General features: G+C 42.4%; 1 protein-coding gene across 3 annotated transcripts in view; it reads left to right on the forward strand.

Annotated features, from left to right (window-relative positions):
- ccdc88ab (coiled-coil domain containing 88Ab) overlaps positions 1 to 17050 on the forward strand; it is a 144910-nt gene extending 127860 nt beyond the window's left edge. The window contains exons 27-37 of one of the 3 annotated variants that reach the window (XM_056291276.1): positions 197 to 342; positions 968 to 1060; positions 1702 to 1904; positions 2650 to 2697; positions 6681 to 6758; positions 9528 to 9764; positions 10510 to 10563; positions 14161 to 14247; positions 15043 to 15132; positions 15530 to 15822; positions 16109 to 17050. In XM_056291276.1, coding sequence (XP_056147251.1) covers positions 197 to 342; positions 968 to 1060; positions 1702 to 1904; positions 2650 to 2697; positions 6681 to 6758; positions 9528 to 9764; positions 10510 to 10563; positions 14161 to 14247; positions 15043 to 15132; positions 15530 to 15822; positions 16109 to 17050 — 2271 coding nt within the window. Of the gene's footprint in view, positions 1 to 196; positions 343 to 967; positions 1061 to 1701; positions 1926 to 2649; positions 2698 to 6680; positions 6759 to 9527; positions 9765 to 10509; positions 10564 to 14160; positions 14248 to 15042; positions 15133 to 15529; positions 15823 to 16108 lie in introns of all 3 variants that reach the window. The other 2 variants (XM_056291277.1, XM_056291278.1) reach the window with 2 other exon arrangements.
- Positions 17051 to 17330: the final 280 nt, after the last annotated feature.

A 17330-nucleotide genomic window follows, 5' to 3' on the forward strand; every position in this document is an offset into this window, starting at 1 on the left:
TGTGTATAGTATGCACACACACACACACACACTATATTCCTATATGTACACTGTATACTGAATATATGCTAGCCAGCAGTCTTTTGGATACTCATGTCTTTAATTTGGTGTGTGTGTGTGTGTGTGTGTGTGTGTGTGTGTGTGTGTGCGTGCATGTTTGTGTGCCCTTGTATGTGCTTATGGGTATGGGTGACAGTTGTTGAGCCAGCTGAAGGGGAACCTGGAGGAGGAGAACCGCCACCTATTGGACCAGATCCAGACATTGATGCTCCAGAACCGCACCCTGTTGGAGCAGACCATGGAGAGCAAGGACCTGTTCCATGTAGAGCAGAGACAATACATGTAACTATCTACCTCAGTCCCCATCTTGATTGTTCAGACTGTTAGGGCCTGTTCCATAGAGAGCAGAGATATAATGTATGACGACAGACCCTTCTTTTACTCTACCAGCATTAGTGTAATGCAGTACTGTACATAGAATATGTTTCACATAGAACCCAGACATTATATTTGACTGTCCACATATAACAGCAAGGAGGGTTTATTCCATATGCATGTACCTATTCACCTTTGTCATTGGGTTAAGATAAATGTTGTAGGAAATGATGAAGAACCTTTTCAACACGAGTACAGGTAACTATTAATCCCTGTCACTTTAACACTTGTCCTGGATGGTACAAACAACTTCTTTTTTGTATTAAGTAGGAACAATGCTTGTAACTTTAACCTACTGTCCGTCACTGCGTACCTCTCTCTATCAGTGTCTTGGAAGTCCTTGGGTGGGGAGTCTATCTGTTTAATTTGAACAGGTTTACTCCATAAAGAATAAATAAGAGCATCAGTCTGTTTGATTTTAATTTATGGTTGCTTCAAACTGCGACCCGAAGGCATTGTCTTTGATATTTTCAGTGTTGCATTATTAGACATTTTTCACATAGATTTGACTGACGGGGGCTTCTCTCCTCAGAGACAAGCTGAATGAGCTAAGAAGACAGAAGGAGAAGCTAGAAGAGAAGATCATGGATCAGTACAAGTTCTATGATCCCTCGCCTCCCCGCAGGTGAAAAAATAACCTCTATCTTAATTCGTTTGATGGACACTGTGCACAGTTCTCTCCATTTAGAATAAGAAAACAACCACTGAAACAGCTGGGAAATGCTGCCAAAGGTTAATTTGTATGGTAAAGAGCTTTTGTAAATTGCAATGATCCTAGCATGACATGTCCTCACAGCTCAGATATGAACTGCTTGAAAGCAATATTTTCAATATTTCTGTGATTGGTATGCATAGTGAAAAGTGTGTCTGGGTACTCCCTGCCATCCCTGCACCCTTATCAGACTGGTTTGGGCAAGCTGACTGCATCCGCGGGATTGGATGTATTAAATATTAATGGGCTGCAGAGCTTTTAAACGGCTTAGGTTTATAGGGCGGCGTATAAATCCTCTGCATCACTGACTGGGTGGAAATGCTTGCTCAGAACTTTGTAAAAACCCAAACTGTCTCCTACATATGTAATGAATTAGGCAGTTAAAATTTCATTATTTCATATAAAAAAAAACACTTGATCTACAGCCTTTATGAATGATTGCTCAGGTTCTTTGTGTGAGATTGCATTCACTTTGTGTTATAAAAGAAACAATTTCCTCTGACATCTTGTAACCACTGATAATGTGACCCTCTCTTTCCTTCCCCCTCCCTTAGGCGTGGGAACTGGATCACTCTAAAGATGAGGAAGCTGATCAAGCCAAAGAGCCGGGAGAGGATGCGCTCTCTGACCTTAACCCCATCTCGTTCGGAGTCCAGTGATGGTTTCCTTGTCCTGCCTCAGGACAACCAGGACAGCTCCTCCATAGGCTCTGGCTCCAACTCGCTAGACGACACACTCACTCACAAGAGGAGTAGCAGTGAGTACACAAGCATGCAAAGTTAGCACACAGCGATATAGAAACATACACTTTTATGTGCTTGGTCTCAGTCTATAAGCAAGACATGCAGAGACAAAAGATTCAAAATTGCACTCGTTCTATTGCTGCATTGAATATTGGTTGAAATGGCTCCTGTCTCAATGTGCTTAACATGAAAACAAATTGGGACACAAAACAAACATACACACATCTATGCACAATTTAAAAATGTATGTAGTGTACAAAATTCCATAAACTGACAGTCTAGCTTTGTCTTGAGTGAATATTCCTATATTTATGTGCCTATTAATACTAAACGTGCAATGACAGACACGTGCAAACACTCATCATATACATATGAGCATAGAGAGAATTACAAACAAGGAATCATTCTCTACGTGGCAGTAAGGCCTGGGTTCAATACCATATCTGTCATAGTTGGAGCAAGATTTTTAAACCTTATCTGCTTCAGGGGCCCTATATCAGAGCTGAGTCACCCTTCGTGCCAACCAATTTTCCCCTTGTGGGATTAATAATATCAGATTCAAATCTAACATAACATACAAGCACTCTGATATTGACACATAAAAACTGCGCCTTTGTGTGCGTGTGTGCGTGCGTGCGTGCATGCACGTGCGTGTGTTTTTGTATGTGTGGTGCGGAACTAGCTGAATGGTTGAGAAGGTCTTTTCTCTCCCCCTAACTGCTCCTATGGTTCTTTTCTGTCTTTCTCTCTCTGCGGAAGGGAGGAGAGGGCAGCAGCCCCATGCACAAGGGCAGGGTTCCACCAATGGTATGCTGCGAAAGGGGCGGGTGGGCGGGGCTTGTGACCTGACTTATCTGTCATTCGGGGCATGTTTTCGTGAGTTCATCTGTGTCCATCAGCTGTCATAGAAGTTACAGTTTAGCTGCGCAGTATGCCTGGACTAAAAACGGGTTTGATACACCTGTCATAATTGAGTCTAAATTAGGGAGTTCTTGATTGATCTTCTATTGGAAGTGAGTGATGGCCAAAGAGCTTTTAAAATAAATAAATTGATTTTCTTTACCTTTGACTGACTGGACACTATCTGTTCTCAAAAATAGAGTTTCATGGAGTGTCCGGGTAGTGTAGCAGTCTATTCCATTGCCTACCAACATGGGGATCGCCGGTTCGACTCCCCATGTGACCTCCGGCTTGGTCGGGCGTCCCTACAGACACAATTGGCCATTTCTGTGGTTTTAGAAGCTGGATGTGGGTGTGTGTCCTGGTCGGTGCACTAGTGCCTCCTCTGGTCAGTCGGGGTGCCTGTTTGGGGGGGAGGGGGAACTGGGGGGGAATAGCGTGATCCTCCTACACACTACGTCCCCCTGGCGAAACTCCTCACTGTCAGGTGAAAAGAAGTGGCTGGTGACTCCACATGTATCAGAGGAGGCATGTGGTAGTCTGCAGCCTTCCCCGGATCAGCAGAGGGGGTGGAGCAACAACCGGGACAGCTCGGGAAGAGCGGGGTAATTGGCTGGGTACAATTTGGGAGAAAAGGGGGGGGGTTTAAGAAAATGGAGTTTCATGAATAACAACAGCAATAAAAATGATAATTCGTATTTTTAATAATGCACTTTAAATGAAATGAAATCTCAGGGTGGACTAGACTAGGGGGGTAAAAACCCCAACCTTGCTCTGACCAAGAATGCTGTATTGTTTCCTCACAAGATGTTTGTGAGCTTGCTTTTATTTGCCAGAAATAATAAGAGATAAATGATTGATGCAAACACCAGTCCAAAAACTTATATTACTCACTCTAATGAAGTTATAGAAACATATTGCATAAAATTGTTACCATGTCAACTTGCAAAGCTGCATTAATATATGCCACAGAAGCCATCTTCTTTCAGTAACTATTACCAGCTTTTTGTCAGATCAAGTTTCACCGACTGGAAGCCGTTTTCAGGTGGATTTTTTCCCCAGATCTTTCTGGCTGCCTGCTATTTAGCTTTCAGTCACCATCAGGGCAACATGCTGATCTGCGCAGCTCCACTGTAAACAAGAAGGAACCACCCTAGCATTGTAGGGTCATAGCTATTAAAAGGTGCAATGCTTTGTGCTTAATCTTGTACCCAGTCAACATCAGCCATTTTTTTAAAACCATGGTTTTCAGGATTTTGCTGTTATGTAAGATAACAGATGAAAGACTACAGATTTTTAATTTACATTCTCATAGTTTGAATTCTATTTTGGTTGTTGTTTCTGAAGTTACAAATTAAACCAGTTGTCATTTGAGTGAGGAAAAAAAAATTGGTAAACTGATCTACATGTAAGGTTCTGTTATTTATCAAAAACCATGCTACATAGATATATACTCACTGGCCACTTTATTAGGTACACCTTGCTAGTACCGGGTTGGACCCCCTTTTGCCTTCAGAACTGCCTTAATCCTTCGTGGCATAGATTCAACAAGGTACTGGAAACATTCCTCAGAGAGTTTGGTCCATATTGACATGATAGCATCACGCAGTTGCTGCAGATTTGTCGGCTGCACATCCATGATGTGAATCTCCCAGTCCACCACATCCCAAAGGTGCTCTATTGGATTGAGATCTGGTGACTGTGGAGGCCATTTGAGTACAGTGAACTCATTGTCATGTTCAAGAAACCAGTCTGAGATGATTTGAGCTTTATGACATGGCGCGTTATCCTGCTGGAAGTAGCCATCAGAAGATGGGAACACTGTGGTCATAAAGGGATGGACATGGTCAGCAACAATATTCAGGTAGGCTGTGGCGTTGACACGATGCTCAATTGGTACTAAGGGGCCCAAAGTGTGCCAAGAAAATATCCCCCACACCATTACACCACCACCAGCCTGAACTGTTGATACAAGGCAGGATGGATCCATGCTTTCATGTTGTTGACGCCAAATTCTGACCCTACCATCCGAATGTCGCAGCAGAAATCGAGACTCATCAGACCAGGCAACGTTTTTCCAATCTTCTATTGTCCAATTTTGGTGAGCCTGTGCGAATTGTAGCCTCAGTTCCCTGTTCTTAGCTGACAGGAGTGGCACCCGGTGTGGTCTTCTGCTGCTGTAGCCCATCTGCCTCAAGGTTCGACGTGTTGTGCGTTCAGAGATGCTCTTCTGCATACCTCGGTTGTAATGAGTGGTTATTTGAGTTACTGTTGCCTTTCTATCAGCTCGAACCAGTCTGGCCATTCTCCTCTGACCTCTGGCATCAACAAGGCATTTTCGCCCACAGAACTGCCGCTCATTGGATATTTTCTCTTTTTCGGACCATTCTCTGTAAACCCTAGAGATGGTTGTGCGTGAAAATCCCAGTAGATCAGCAGTTTCTGAAATACTCAGACCAGCCCGTCTGGCACCAACAACCATACCATGTTCAAAGTCACTTAAATCACCTTTCTTCCCCATTCTGATGCTCGGTTTGAACTGCAGCAGATTGTCTTGACCATGTCTACATGCCTAAATGCATTGAGTTGCTGCCATGTGATTGGCTGATTAGAAATTTGCGTTAACGAGCAGTTGGACAGGTGTGCCTAATAAAGTGGCCGGTGAGTGTATAATATTGCTGATACACCTGTCAAATTGTAGCCTTTATACTTCATACACCAATTTTAGTTGTTACAAGTGACAAATTTTAGTTTCCTTTCCATACCTTTGGAAACACTTTAGAATATATGTTACACTGATTTGACAGCTCAATTTTTTCATATACTGAATACAAGGTATTCTCAAAACAAAGCCGGTGTAATCCTTTCTGCAGCTATTAGCTTTAGTCTGACAGATGCAGGTGCCATAGAAAAATCCAGTGAGCTACATAACTGCTTTTCACCTATCCTGAGCTAATCTTTTCGCTCCCCTAATTGCACCCTTTAATATTTTTCACCTTCTGTGTTTCATAGAGGTGTGTTTTACATGTGGACAGTTGTGGCGTTTATTTGTAAATAATACCTGAAACTACATTACCGTATCAGACAAGTGGAAACAACACTGGGCTGTTATTGTATGCTGACAGAATGGCTGGCTTGTCAGAATGTGTGTGTGTGTGTGTGTGTGTGTGTGTGTAAGCATATGGATTTTTATGTGCTTATTTATTTGTTTTTACTTTATTTATCAATGTATTTATTGTCTTAATGTATAAACATGTCCAGTTTGTCTGATTTATCATGAACTGTGGATCAATTCAGGCCATCCAAATCAGACATATGCCAATGTCTTGTTTTTATTTGTGTGTTTTCTTGTTTGTTTGATTTCATAGAAAAATTGGAAACAGAATTAGTTGGCATTTTTCAGCAATGCAAGCACAAGTGAATATGACTCAAAGCAGTTTACTTGGAAAGCAATACAAAAGAAATACACAGCCCTACAAACCTTTCCACAACATAGAATGTGTAGGATTTTATTTTCTTGTATTTTAAATAAATTCTTAAAACTGACCACAAAAAAAAAAGATTACAAATGTCACCGGAAAACCTGAAAGGCCATTCAAGTTGATGATATTCCAGAAGTGCTCTGTAATTACATGAGTCCACTCTTGTTAGTCATTCACTGTGTTGGTTGGTAGTCGTTGTGTGTGCTTAAATGGTTGTCGGTTTTTGTCCAATTGAGTGTCGAGGGACTTCAGCCCTCTCTTCTTCTCCCCCCATGGCTCTCTGCAATGTTAACCCTTCTGTTCTGTCCTTTTTCTTTTGTTTTCTTTTCCACTACGTCCCTTGGGGTTGTTCTGTCACTCTCTCCCCTGTCTGACTGTCTCCATCTGTCTCTTGCTGCACTGAAACAGCTCTGAAAAGGTTGCCCTTTATGAGGAACCGATCCAAGGACAAAGACAAGGCCAAGGCCATCTACCGACGCTCCATGTGTAAGACCTCCGTTAGTCGCCATGCTAGCCTTCCTCGACCTCCTCCTTCTCTCCCACTTGCCACAACGCTAGGAGGAACAAAGATGGAATGGTCATTGATGTCAGGAGATTCCCTATGATGGGGTGTTACCAGGGCAGTCAGACTAACTGACCGCTGCGAGATACAGTGGGAGCTGTTTTAGCTTCACAATCATGTTCCACAGCCACTGCAAAGGGGCCTTTTTTTAAAACTATGCCAAAACATCATAGTTTTAAAAAAGGATTCAGTAACATGGGTCTTGCATTCGAACCTTATCAGACTCTTGTGTGACGATGACTCTTGATGTGACATTTGTTTAGCTTTTTTCCTCTCAAAAACATGGATCTAAAAGCAATTACAGTCATCATACTTCCATGTCTGTCTGGTAACATCAATGACCTCCTTATGTTTTCCATCTAGTACCTCTACCCGTCACCTCCAGTGGCCTGCACCTGCACTCCCCTCTGTACAGTGAGCTGCTGATTAGTATTCGGCCTTCAGCCAGCTAGTTCCCTCAGTTTAATGGTCTATTTGTGGGCAATTACTTTGCTTTGAATATTTATGTTCCTCTGACTAATTTTTGGCAGGCGTAAGTAATGAAAAATGAGAAAATTGATGCTAATCTCACTCAAAAATAACAATGCCAAAACTAGTATAACAGTGCAAGTTTTCTCTTCTGTAGTAATAAAACAGGTTAATTGGCTAGAATCATATTTTATTTTTAGTATAGGTGGTTTCTAGCCTAGCTTAGCTTAAAGTAAAACTCGGGTATTTTTTAAACCTAAACCCTATTTTCTTATCATTAGGGGTCAAACCAAGAAAGGGTAGTGGAATCAGTTTAATATTCTTTTTTTATTTGTTGTTATTTAATTATTTAATTCAGTCATGTGCAAAGCTAGTGTCAAGTTGACTGCTGTCCCCCAAGCTGCTATGTAGTCTAACAGGCTCAGAATATTATGAGGAGAGACTAAACAGCCTTAACCATGATATCAGTTGTGAAATTGTGTAGGCAAGATAGCAATCCATTTCTAACACAGAGCAGAAGTCTTGCTCTGTAATCCTGTGAAGAGTGTGTTGTTGCAGGTAGACAACAGTGGAAGCGCGAAAGACAGAGAAGTGCAAAAAAGGTCTATCACTGTATTGTTGACTGACTTTACTGGAATTTTCTTTTCACAATGGAAGGTGTTTTTAGACACTCCAAAACATTCTGAGCCTTTTAGGGCCATGAAATAGCTCTTTTAGTGGATGTTGCGAGTGCTGTTTCCCCAAAGGATTACGTTGTAGCTTGGTGTGCAGCAGGCAGCTGATGCTAGTTTCCGCAATACTGAATTCATTTACAAGATCTTGCTAGCTTTTCTCAGTTTGACTTCTACGATGGGGGGAGCTTAGGTTAAGAAATACCGGCGTTTCCTTTGGACTAGTTCTCTAGCTGTAGTCCATGTGTCTTATCACTATAGTCAGCAATTTATGGGCAGATTTGTGGTGTGGGCAATTATATTCCATAGTTAGTATGTATTGTTTAAAAGTGTGTGTGTGTGTGTGTGTGTGTGTGTGTGTGTGTGTGTATGTGTGTGTGTGTGTGTGTATGTGCGTGCGCGTGTCAGAGGGAGAGACTTAACTTTTGACTTGCCTTTCATTTGCCTGCAATGTATTAGGTCCCATCTCTAACTGCATCTTTACAGGCATGGCTAATCAGTCACCATTACATGAGTCTGTAATCACAACTGCTCACACTCACCATGAAAGACTTGAAATGGGGCCTCTTAGCACCATCTGTCTTTCTTTCCTTCTTGCTTTCTTCTTCTGTCTGTGCTGCATTTCAGGTCTTATGCTGACATAGGCTTGTCTTGACTCTGGCTCTGATCTGTGTACGCTGCGGCTGCTTGGAGCAGCTCTGCATGCTGTCATGATACTTTGCCATCCCATCCAGCTCAGTAGATCAAGTGCCCAAACATGGCAGTCTGGTTTGACATCATTATTTGTTCCAAAATATTTCCGTCTGAGATGGGCACAGTGGTGTGATTGATGTCAAACCACAAGGCTACCATCTTTGCGCACTTTGTCTATTTCCCATTTAAATCCTTTATAACACTTTCAGTCAAATGTGTGTACCTTTGTGGAGTAGAAAAAGGGTCAATTAGGATGCCTTTGAATTTTCCATGATGAATTTAACTCCGAACATCAGTTAGTTACATATAGCATCATAATTAAGAATGGCCAGTGTCTGTTTCTGGGGTCTCAAGGGAGATCTCACAGCTATAGTGTTATGAAGCTGTTCTCAGCTATAACATATTCATTTACACTACCAATAATATCCATTCTGTGTGTTTATATTCTGTTCTTATCAATACACACATTTTTAAACGCCTCAGTGTATTTTGGAAATGGTACTGCTAGAAGGAGGAACTGTTTTTGAGGAAGAGTTGGCATACTTCTCAGAACTGTTCACCACACGATAAAACAACTCAGCCACCTATGGGGTTTCCTTTATTGTTAGGTTTACATTGAACATGTTGATTTAATTTGTGCCATTTTGCATCCTCAAGCAAATTAAAATGGCTTATAATCCAAAAGCGAGGAAAATTAGCAAATTGTGGTTTAAATTTAAGTTAAAGTAAACGTTTCTGCTTTATGCATAGACGTTTATACATCTAATTGGGCACAGAAGCCTGAACCATATCTTAGGGATAAATTGAATACAATCTAATGCACCTTTCTCTCCCTCGCTCTCTTCACACCTTTCCATCCAGCCATGAATGACTTGCTCCAGAGCATGGCTGTGGCAGGGAGTCCTGGGAGCCAATGGGCTGGTAGCAGTGAGAACCTAGAGGGAGCTGAGACTGGCGAGGCCAGCATGATGAGTACCAGTGGGCGTGGAGGCCAGCGTATGAAGGAGCTAGCATTTTCTACCAACGCCATTGACTGTGCCACCCTCACCCTACCCACTGCTAGCCACAGCAGGGCAAAGCAGCGGCTTCGGGTTAAAGGTTAGGGCAGAAGTTTTGCTTCAGAGGGAGCCGAGTACGGCTCAACCATTAAACCAGAAACCTCATGCTGTTGGCCACCATCAACTATTGTTGCTTTCCTTATTGTATTTACTTACTGGCATATTTAACGTTTAGCAATGATCTACAAGGGATTTTGGTATGTAAAATGCACTTGAAAGTATTTAAATTCAGCGACCATTTGTGAATTTAGTGGTGTTAATGGTTGAATTCAAAATAGATTCATGTCAGTTGACTTTTTGTTTACATTTTCAAATTGAAATAAAAACAGACATGTTTTGAGTCAAGTACTTAACTCCTTTGCAGTAACAATCCAAACCAAATTAAGGTATAGCCACATTCTTTTAGATGTGTTTGAGATGACTGTAAAACATGATGAGTCTGTGTCCAGTTCAACAAGTGTTTGAAATTATTGGACACAATTTTGAATTAAACTTATTTCTGTAGAATTCATTGACAGAATCACGAGGCAGCCCAGATATTGAAATGGATAGAAAATTAATACTAAAGTGTTTGGACTGGACAAGAGCAGAGTAATCTTTTTTTGAAATTTTTAATTGACCAGACTCTACTATATACCCTTTGAAGGCATTGTATTATGTCCTTGAAAATCTACAGTAAATGGATTATATCAGTCAGAATTGATCCAAGGCAATCAGATTACGAATTAGATTGGAAAATAAACTTTCCTACTCTTGCAAAAATACTTTTAATTTTCTCTTTACAGAAAATGCCTCTTGCGAAGATGTGACAGGATCTTCAGATGACCCCAAAGGTCAAGGTAAGAGGCCATTGGACACGGCATCACCATCAAAGATTAGACACTTGTGAAATGTCAGTGTAAAGGATAGTTACCAACAGAGGTCTGTCAGAAGTAGTCGAAAGGCGTTTTGCCAGAGGACTGAGAAAAGATTGAGTTGCCAGAGAACCAGGTCATGTCCCCAGCAGTCCCAGTTCTAATCCTTGAGCAGCCTTTCTGCACTTAGATTATGCCTGATTGACAGCATGAAAAGTATTAACACAAACGTAAAATGAGAATGATTGGGATAGAGAAAAAGAGGACATGAAAGAGTCACAGAGAGATAGACATGGGTCAGCCTACATTGAAAGTAGGATTGTCTTAATTCCAAGCTTTAAAATGTTAGCCAGGGTAGGGTAGTTCTAAAATGTGGCTTTCTGTCCATTCCATTCCGCTGTAATAAAGATGACCAAGTTATTGAATGGCCTTAACCTTAAAATAGGTCCACACCCTATTCATAGTAGGTTGCTTTTCAGAATTAATTGTTTATCAGTTTAAATGCTCCCTCTACCTTGTAGTGTGCATTATCTTAATACATTCTGTAACTATGCAGCAGCATGTCAGAACAGCATGACTGACGAGCTCTCTTTCCTATCAAAACTTCATAGTAATCTAGAATCTATTCTCTCAAAAATAAATAGTTGTCCCAGGACCATGCTTAGGAGTTTATCAAAAGGAAAGAATGAAACATAAATGACAACTTGGGGTTCCACTTAGCTAATGAGTTCTGGGAACACCCCGGTGTTTAATCCCACAAATTGTTTAGCGTGTCCACTAGGTCCATTCTCATGTGCTTTCTAAGGACTGGAGGAAAAGGTCTACCGCTGTCATCGTTCTCTCTTTCTCTCTCTTTCTTTCGTGCTCGCTGTCATACTTATGGATATGATATCTGGCAGTGACAGTAGTAATGAGTAATAGCCATTAGAATAAAGCCCAGAGATCTTACTTTGCACATCATTCAGGTCAATTTTATTTATATAGCACATTTAAAAACAAGCCACATTGACAATTGCTGTACAGACCAGAACAGGTAGCTAAAACACAAATACAAGAAACATAGACAAGGCACATAGCTCATAGACTTGAATGAGCAACACATGAACATAGGCGCAAGCCAGAAATCAGCCACATTAGGAGGATTCAAATACTAGAGAATAAAATTAAGTTTTGAGCTGGGACTTAAAATAGTCGATGGAGGGGGCAGATCTTCTAGAGAAGGGAATGCTGTTCAACAGTCGAGGGGCTGCAACTGCAAAGGCACGATCATCCTTGAACTTAAGTTTAGATAATGGGACAGCCAGGAGTTCAAGTCAGCTGACGTGAAGGACCTGGAGATGGAATAGAGGGTTAAAAGGTCTGTGTTATAGGAGGGAGGCAGCCCATTTAGGGCTTTATAAACAAACAGGAGAACCTTAAAATCAATTCTTAACCACACAGGCAGCCAGTGGAGAGAGGCCAGTATAGGAATGATATGGTCTGTCTTCCAGGTAACTGTCAGGAGCCTGGCTGCGGTGTTCTGGACCAGTTGCAGGCGGGACAGGGACGACCGACTAATCCCAATATACATAGAGATGCAGTAGTCTTAGTGGGAGGATATCAAAGTGTGGATGACTGTCGTGAGAGCTTTAAAAGAGAACTGGCTTGAATTTGGCAAGAGTATGAAGCTGGTAAAAATTGGCTTTCACTATTGGATTAACCTGCTTGGCAAACTTGAAGGCGGAATCAAATATCACAACAAGGTTTTTGACATGATGTTTGACAAGGGTGGATAGGTTGCCAAGACTGTTGGTTAACACTTTAACAGAGTCAGGGGGACCAAATAGGATGACTTCAGATTTGCCTTCCTTCAGCTTTAGGAATTGTTATGCCATCCAACACTTTATGTCTTCAAGGCAGTTCAAGAGTCTGACTAGATTGGACTGGTCGTTTGTTTTCAGGGGGAGATAAAGCTGAGGGTCATCAGAATAACAGTGGAAGGAAATGTTATATTTTTGAATGATTTGAGCAAGGGGAAGCATGTATATAGATAAAAGAATGGGACCTAGGATAGAACCTTGTGGGACCCCCGCAGGAGAGACTAGCTGGGGGAAAGGAAAATTTGCCTATGTTAATGAAGAGGCTACTATTTTTGAGGTAGGATGTGAGCCATTTCAAGGCAGAGCCATAAACACCAGCCCCGTACTGGAGACAGTCTATTAAAATGTCATGATCCACAGTATCAAACGCCATGCTGAGGTCAAGAAAAACTAGAATGGCACAGTCACTGGAGTCAGTAGAGAGGAGCAGGTCATTGTACACTTTCAGCAAGGCAAACTCTGTGCTATGATAAGCTTTAAAACCTGACTGAAATCTTTCAAAGATGTTGTTTTGGTGTAGGTAGGGCTGCAATTGACTGAGAATAGCCTTTTTGAGAACCTTTGACAGGAATTGAAGTTTAGAAATAGGTCTGTAGTGACTAGGTAAGGTAGGGTGTAAGTTGTTTTTTTTTCAGGGGGGGGGGCTGGATCACTGCGTGCTTGAAACAGGTTGGAATGGTACCAGTGGCCAGGGAGCTGTTGATAATGGAGAGGATGCTGGGCTATGTAAAAGACATCCTTCAGGAGGGCAGTAGGGACAATGTCATGGGGGCAAGTTGTAGGTTTCATAATAGAAACAATATTTGCAGGGGTGGGTAGTGTCCTAATTTGGAAGCAGTCAAGTTTAGAAGAAATCATTGTTTTAGACTACATAGCAACCTTACCACCAACTTCAATTGCTGTCCTAACATTCTCTAAGCTTTTCCCAGATTTATCCCCACTTCTGTTTTCATCAGATTAAAACCATCACCATCCAATGGAGCAGGTATAAAAAAAGTTCTAAGCTTCTGTACTGATGTCTGTCAGCCCTCCCAGGCTTTCCCAAAGTCAATACGTTTGATTCTGAACCACCAAATGTAATGCCAGTATCAGCATGTATGCATTATTGGTCTTGTAATGACATCAAAAGCATTGGGCGCCAGCTTGAGGCACCTGCTCTAAGCATTTTAGCTGAACTTTGGATAGTTATAGATGTGATAACTGGCAGTTTCGTGTTAAAAGGTTTTTGCTGGTCAGTTTAATAATTCCCACGTCATTTTCTTGGCCTAGAACGTCTCATCGGAAGTTTTGAAGATAAATAACCCCTTGCTTAATAATAAATACAATATCCTACACTCAAACATGTGATTTTATTAGATGTGAAGGCTAGATTTGATTCATGATAAGGATAAGATGGTTTAAGGATACAGTATGTGAAGACAAGGGTGAATTTCACATTTTTCTATTTTGGTATAAACCTTTTTTTCCTTTCATTTAAATCCTAATTCTGTCTTTACAGAGCAGCTACAGACATGATTGCTGATAACATAGGTTTCAGTGTGGGTCCTCTAGTTTCTGACTTTGGAAGATATTTCTTCATGTTCCCAAATATAGACTTATGTCTCCTACTCCATAGAAGCAACATCAGGTCTTGTGATGTTCACAACATGTTTTCAGAACCCTAAAAACAAATTCTTGTTTTAATGTGTCATATAGTGTGTGTGTGTGTGTGTGTGTGTGTTAGATTTGCAGGTGTGTAACAGTGCTTTGCCTCTGTATTCTTCCCCTGTTGAGCTGAGCACTATGTGCCGTGTGCCCTGTAGCATCTGTAGTAAGTGACTTCATCTTGCTGCTGAACCTTTCTCTGGGCTACAGTGGGCTGAATTCCCAATAAAAAAAAATCATTAAAAGGAATTTGTTGGAAAAAATAAAAGTAATAACCAATCAGATTCAACAGTAATTTCGTACCTTTCTGGAGGACCAGACTGAAAAATGTTATCTCTAGTAAACAGCATCCCAAGTAGTCTCAGATACAACACACACAAGAAGTATCTCATTTTAGCTGGACATATTTCAGCATTTTCCTTCCAGGACCCACATAGGATGTGGTGATGGGCACACTTTGTTCCATTTTCCCTTACAGTGAGGGCTTCCTCAGCAAGGCTGGCCACTATCACAACTCTCCTTCATCTTGCCCTTTCCTCATTTAACACCCTTACTGCACTAAGGGTTTTATATCAGTCACAAGGCTCCCGTTGCCTTTTTCCTTCTCTTATTTGACTAACACAAACTGTCACCATTGCTAAAATCCCTTCCGCAACTCTGCCTGCATTCTCCTGCCCTTTAATCCTCTTGGAAGCCCCACCTCCTTGGTGTGAGACGATGGTTAGTTGTAGAATCCCGTCTTTATTTGTAGCTGGACACATTGGGACTGCATCTTGGCACTGTTCCGACCCTCATACCCTTCTGCCTGGCATGTGCCATCTGCTGCCCCAGTGGGATATGTTCTGCCACTGTCAGTTAGCAACCAGGCTGTAACTTTGTCTGTGTTGATGTGTGTTCACATGTGTGTGTATGTATCCTAATTGCATGCTTGTGTGTGTGTTTCCTCTTGTCCCTTGCCCAGCCTCAAGACCCTCCAGTCTCCATAGCAACAGGACCACCAGTAGTAATAGTAACAATAACTCCCATCTTACCTCTCCTCTAGAGGGCAAAGGTATACTTCCTCCTCTTGTTATTCTTCCCCTCCTTTCCACATCTCCTCCTCCTCTTTCCACTAGTTACTCAGCCCATCTTCTTTCACTCTCCCCTTTTTCTGCCATTTCTTTTTTAATTTAGATGGTAATACAAATTTGGTGCTAGCTGACATGAAAGCCTAAAGTTGATCTTCCTCTTGGGATTTTTTTTACGTATGTTTAGTACAAATGTTTATACAAATCCAAAAGAAATTGTTATTCGAAGTCAGTGTATTAGATTTACCAAACAGTTTATTGATTCCCATGGGGTAGCTGATTGTGTTTTTTTTTCGATTAGGCATGTAAAGAAAAGTCAGTATGTAGATCAAACCCTAAATAGTTGTCAATGTTTTGCACAACTTTCTTTTTTTCCCCCAGCCACCTTAAATGGCAGCCTAAGTAGGCCCCACAGCGAGAGCAGTGGAGAATTCAGCCTGAGCCTGGACCAGGAGGTGTGGTCCAGCAGTGGCAGCAGTCCCATCCAGCAGGTCCCCTCCTCACGCTCCTCTCACCAGAGCCCCCTGCAGGGGCGCAGATCCCTGGACCCTTCCACTGCGACAGGCAGCTCTGGCCAGGCCGCTGGACAGACCCAGATAAGGAAGACCGGATCTCCAGGCAGCGAGGTGCTCTCCCTCCAGCAGTTCCTTGATGAGGGCATCGACCCTGCTGAGGTGCAGTCCCAATTGTATTGTGTCAGTGCTTGTAGATGGAAACAACTAGAGATTACTCTGTCATTGAAATGAAAGTGATACATTTTCCCATTGAAGACCATGTTTTTTTTTGTTTTTTTTTAACCATGAACCATTGACTTTGAAGTTATGAATACTGCTTAACAGTCAGTTCATGTAGAGAAAGAAAAGAACATATGTGAGCTCTTCAGTTATGTTTTATTAGACTTTCTTTGCTTATTTGCTTAATTGCTTATGCTTATTTTTGCATCTTCATCTCATATCGTAGTCTGGTAGCCAGGAGAACCTCACCGTAGACTCTCCCCGACTCTCCACTTCCTCTGAGCATGCAAAGAAGGAACGCACTTCCTCAAAGGGGCGGGGCATCTTGCGTTCAGCCAGTGGGAGAGCAGCTCCAGTCAGCTCAGACCATCCTCCACGATCAAGTGGCCAACCAGGGCGCCCAACTTTGCGGAAGGCAGAGAGTACTCGTGTGAAGGGCTCTGTCCAGGTACGGCCCACCCTCTCCTCACAGGGAAAAGCCACATCTGTCTCCGAACGCCTGGATTCTGCTTCCTCCACTCTTCCCAGGGCCAGCAGCGTCATATCCACTGCTGAGGGCACCACACGTCGCACCAGCATCCATGACCTGCTGTCTAAGGACAACCGGCAGCCTGTCTCTGTAGATGCCTCTCCTCCCATTGCCTCCACCAAGGCCGGGGTGCATTCCCAGCCGACCCCCAGTGAGTACCTCCCCAACAGCACCACCTTGTACCCATCATCTAACCCCTTGAACAGACCCCCCACCACCTCCACCTCCCTACCCAAGTCAGTCAGCTTGCCCAGCCATAGCTTGGAGGACCCAGACCTCTCTACCCTAGAATCATTCCTTGGCCCCTCCTTTACTGTAGAGTCAGTCTTCATGGATTCCATCTTTAGTGAGTCAGCAGACAAAAATCTCCCCTTCCTATCTCTTAACCCCACCCTAGTAAGTAACATCAGTGGGCCCCCTGTTGTGAATAAAGCGCACCCTCGTGTTAACCCAAGCCACACCCCTGTCCAATTTCAGGCCCCTCATAGCCAGTCAAATGGCCAGATAAGGTCTAATCAAACCAATGAGAGAGAGTATGACAAGGACGTTGATCCTAATCATGTAATTGATTCTGACCAGTCACCTTCTCTTAGCCCAGAGGATAACCAGTCGCTCTGGTATGAGTATGGGTGTGTCTGAATGAAGGTTGGTGAGGCTGGCTTGCCAGTCTAGCCATCACAGACCAACCTAAAAGGGGGGAATGGATAAATGGATGAATGAACAACTGGACTTCTCTGCATGTATTTATCAAAGCACTATCCATCTGTGCTGTGTTCATTCTGTTCTGTTTGCCATGGTGCTGATTGTTCTGTCAAAGTTTGTTCTCACCTGACTTCTTCTGTCTTCTCTTCCATATGGTGGGATTTTACTTTGGTCGGTATTCACTATTATCTTGTCATCAAATTTTCTTTTTGCTGGC

The sequence above is a fragment of the Lampris incognitus genome, chromosome 13 (assembly GCF_029633865.1).
Source record: "Lampris incognitus isolate fLamInc1 chromosome 13, fLamInc1.hap2, whole genome shotgun sequence".
NCBI classification, from domain to species: Eukaryota; Metazoa; Chordata; class Actinopteri; order Lampriformes; family Lampridae; genus Lampris; species Lampris incognitus.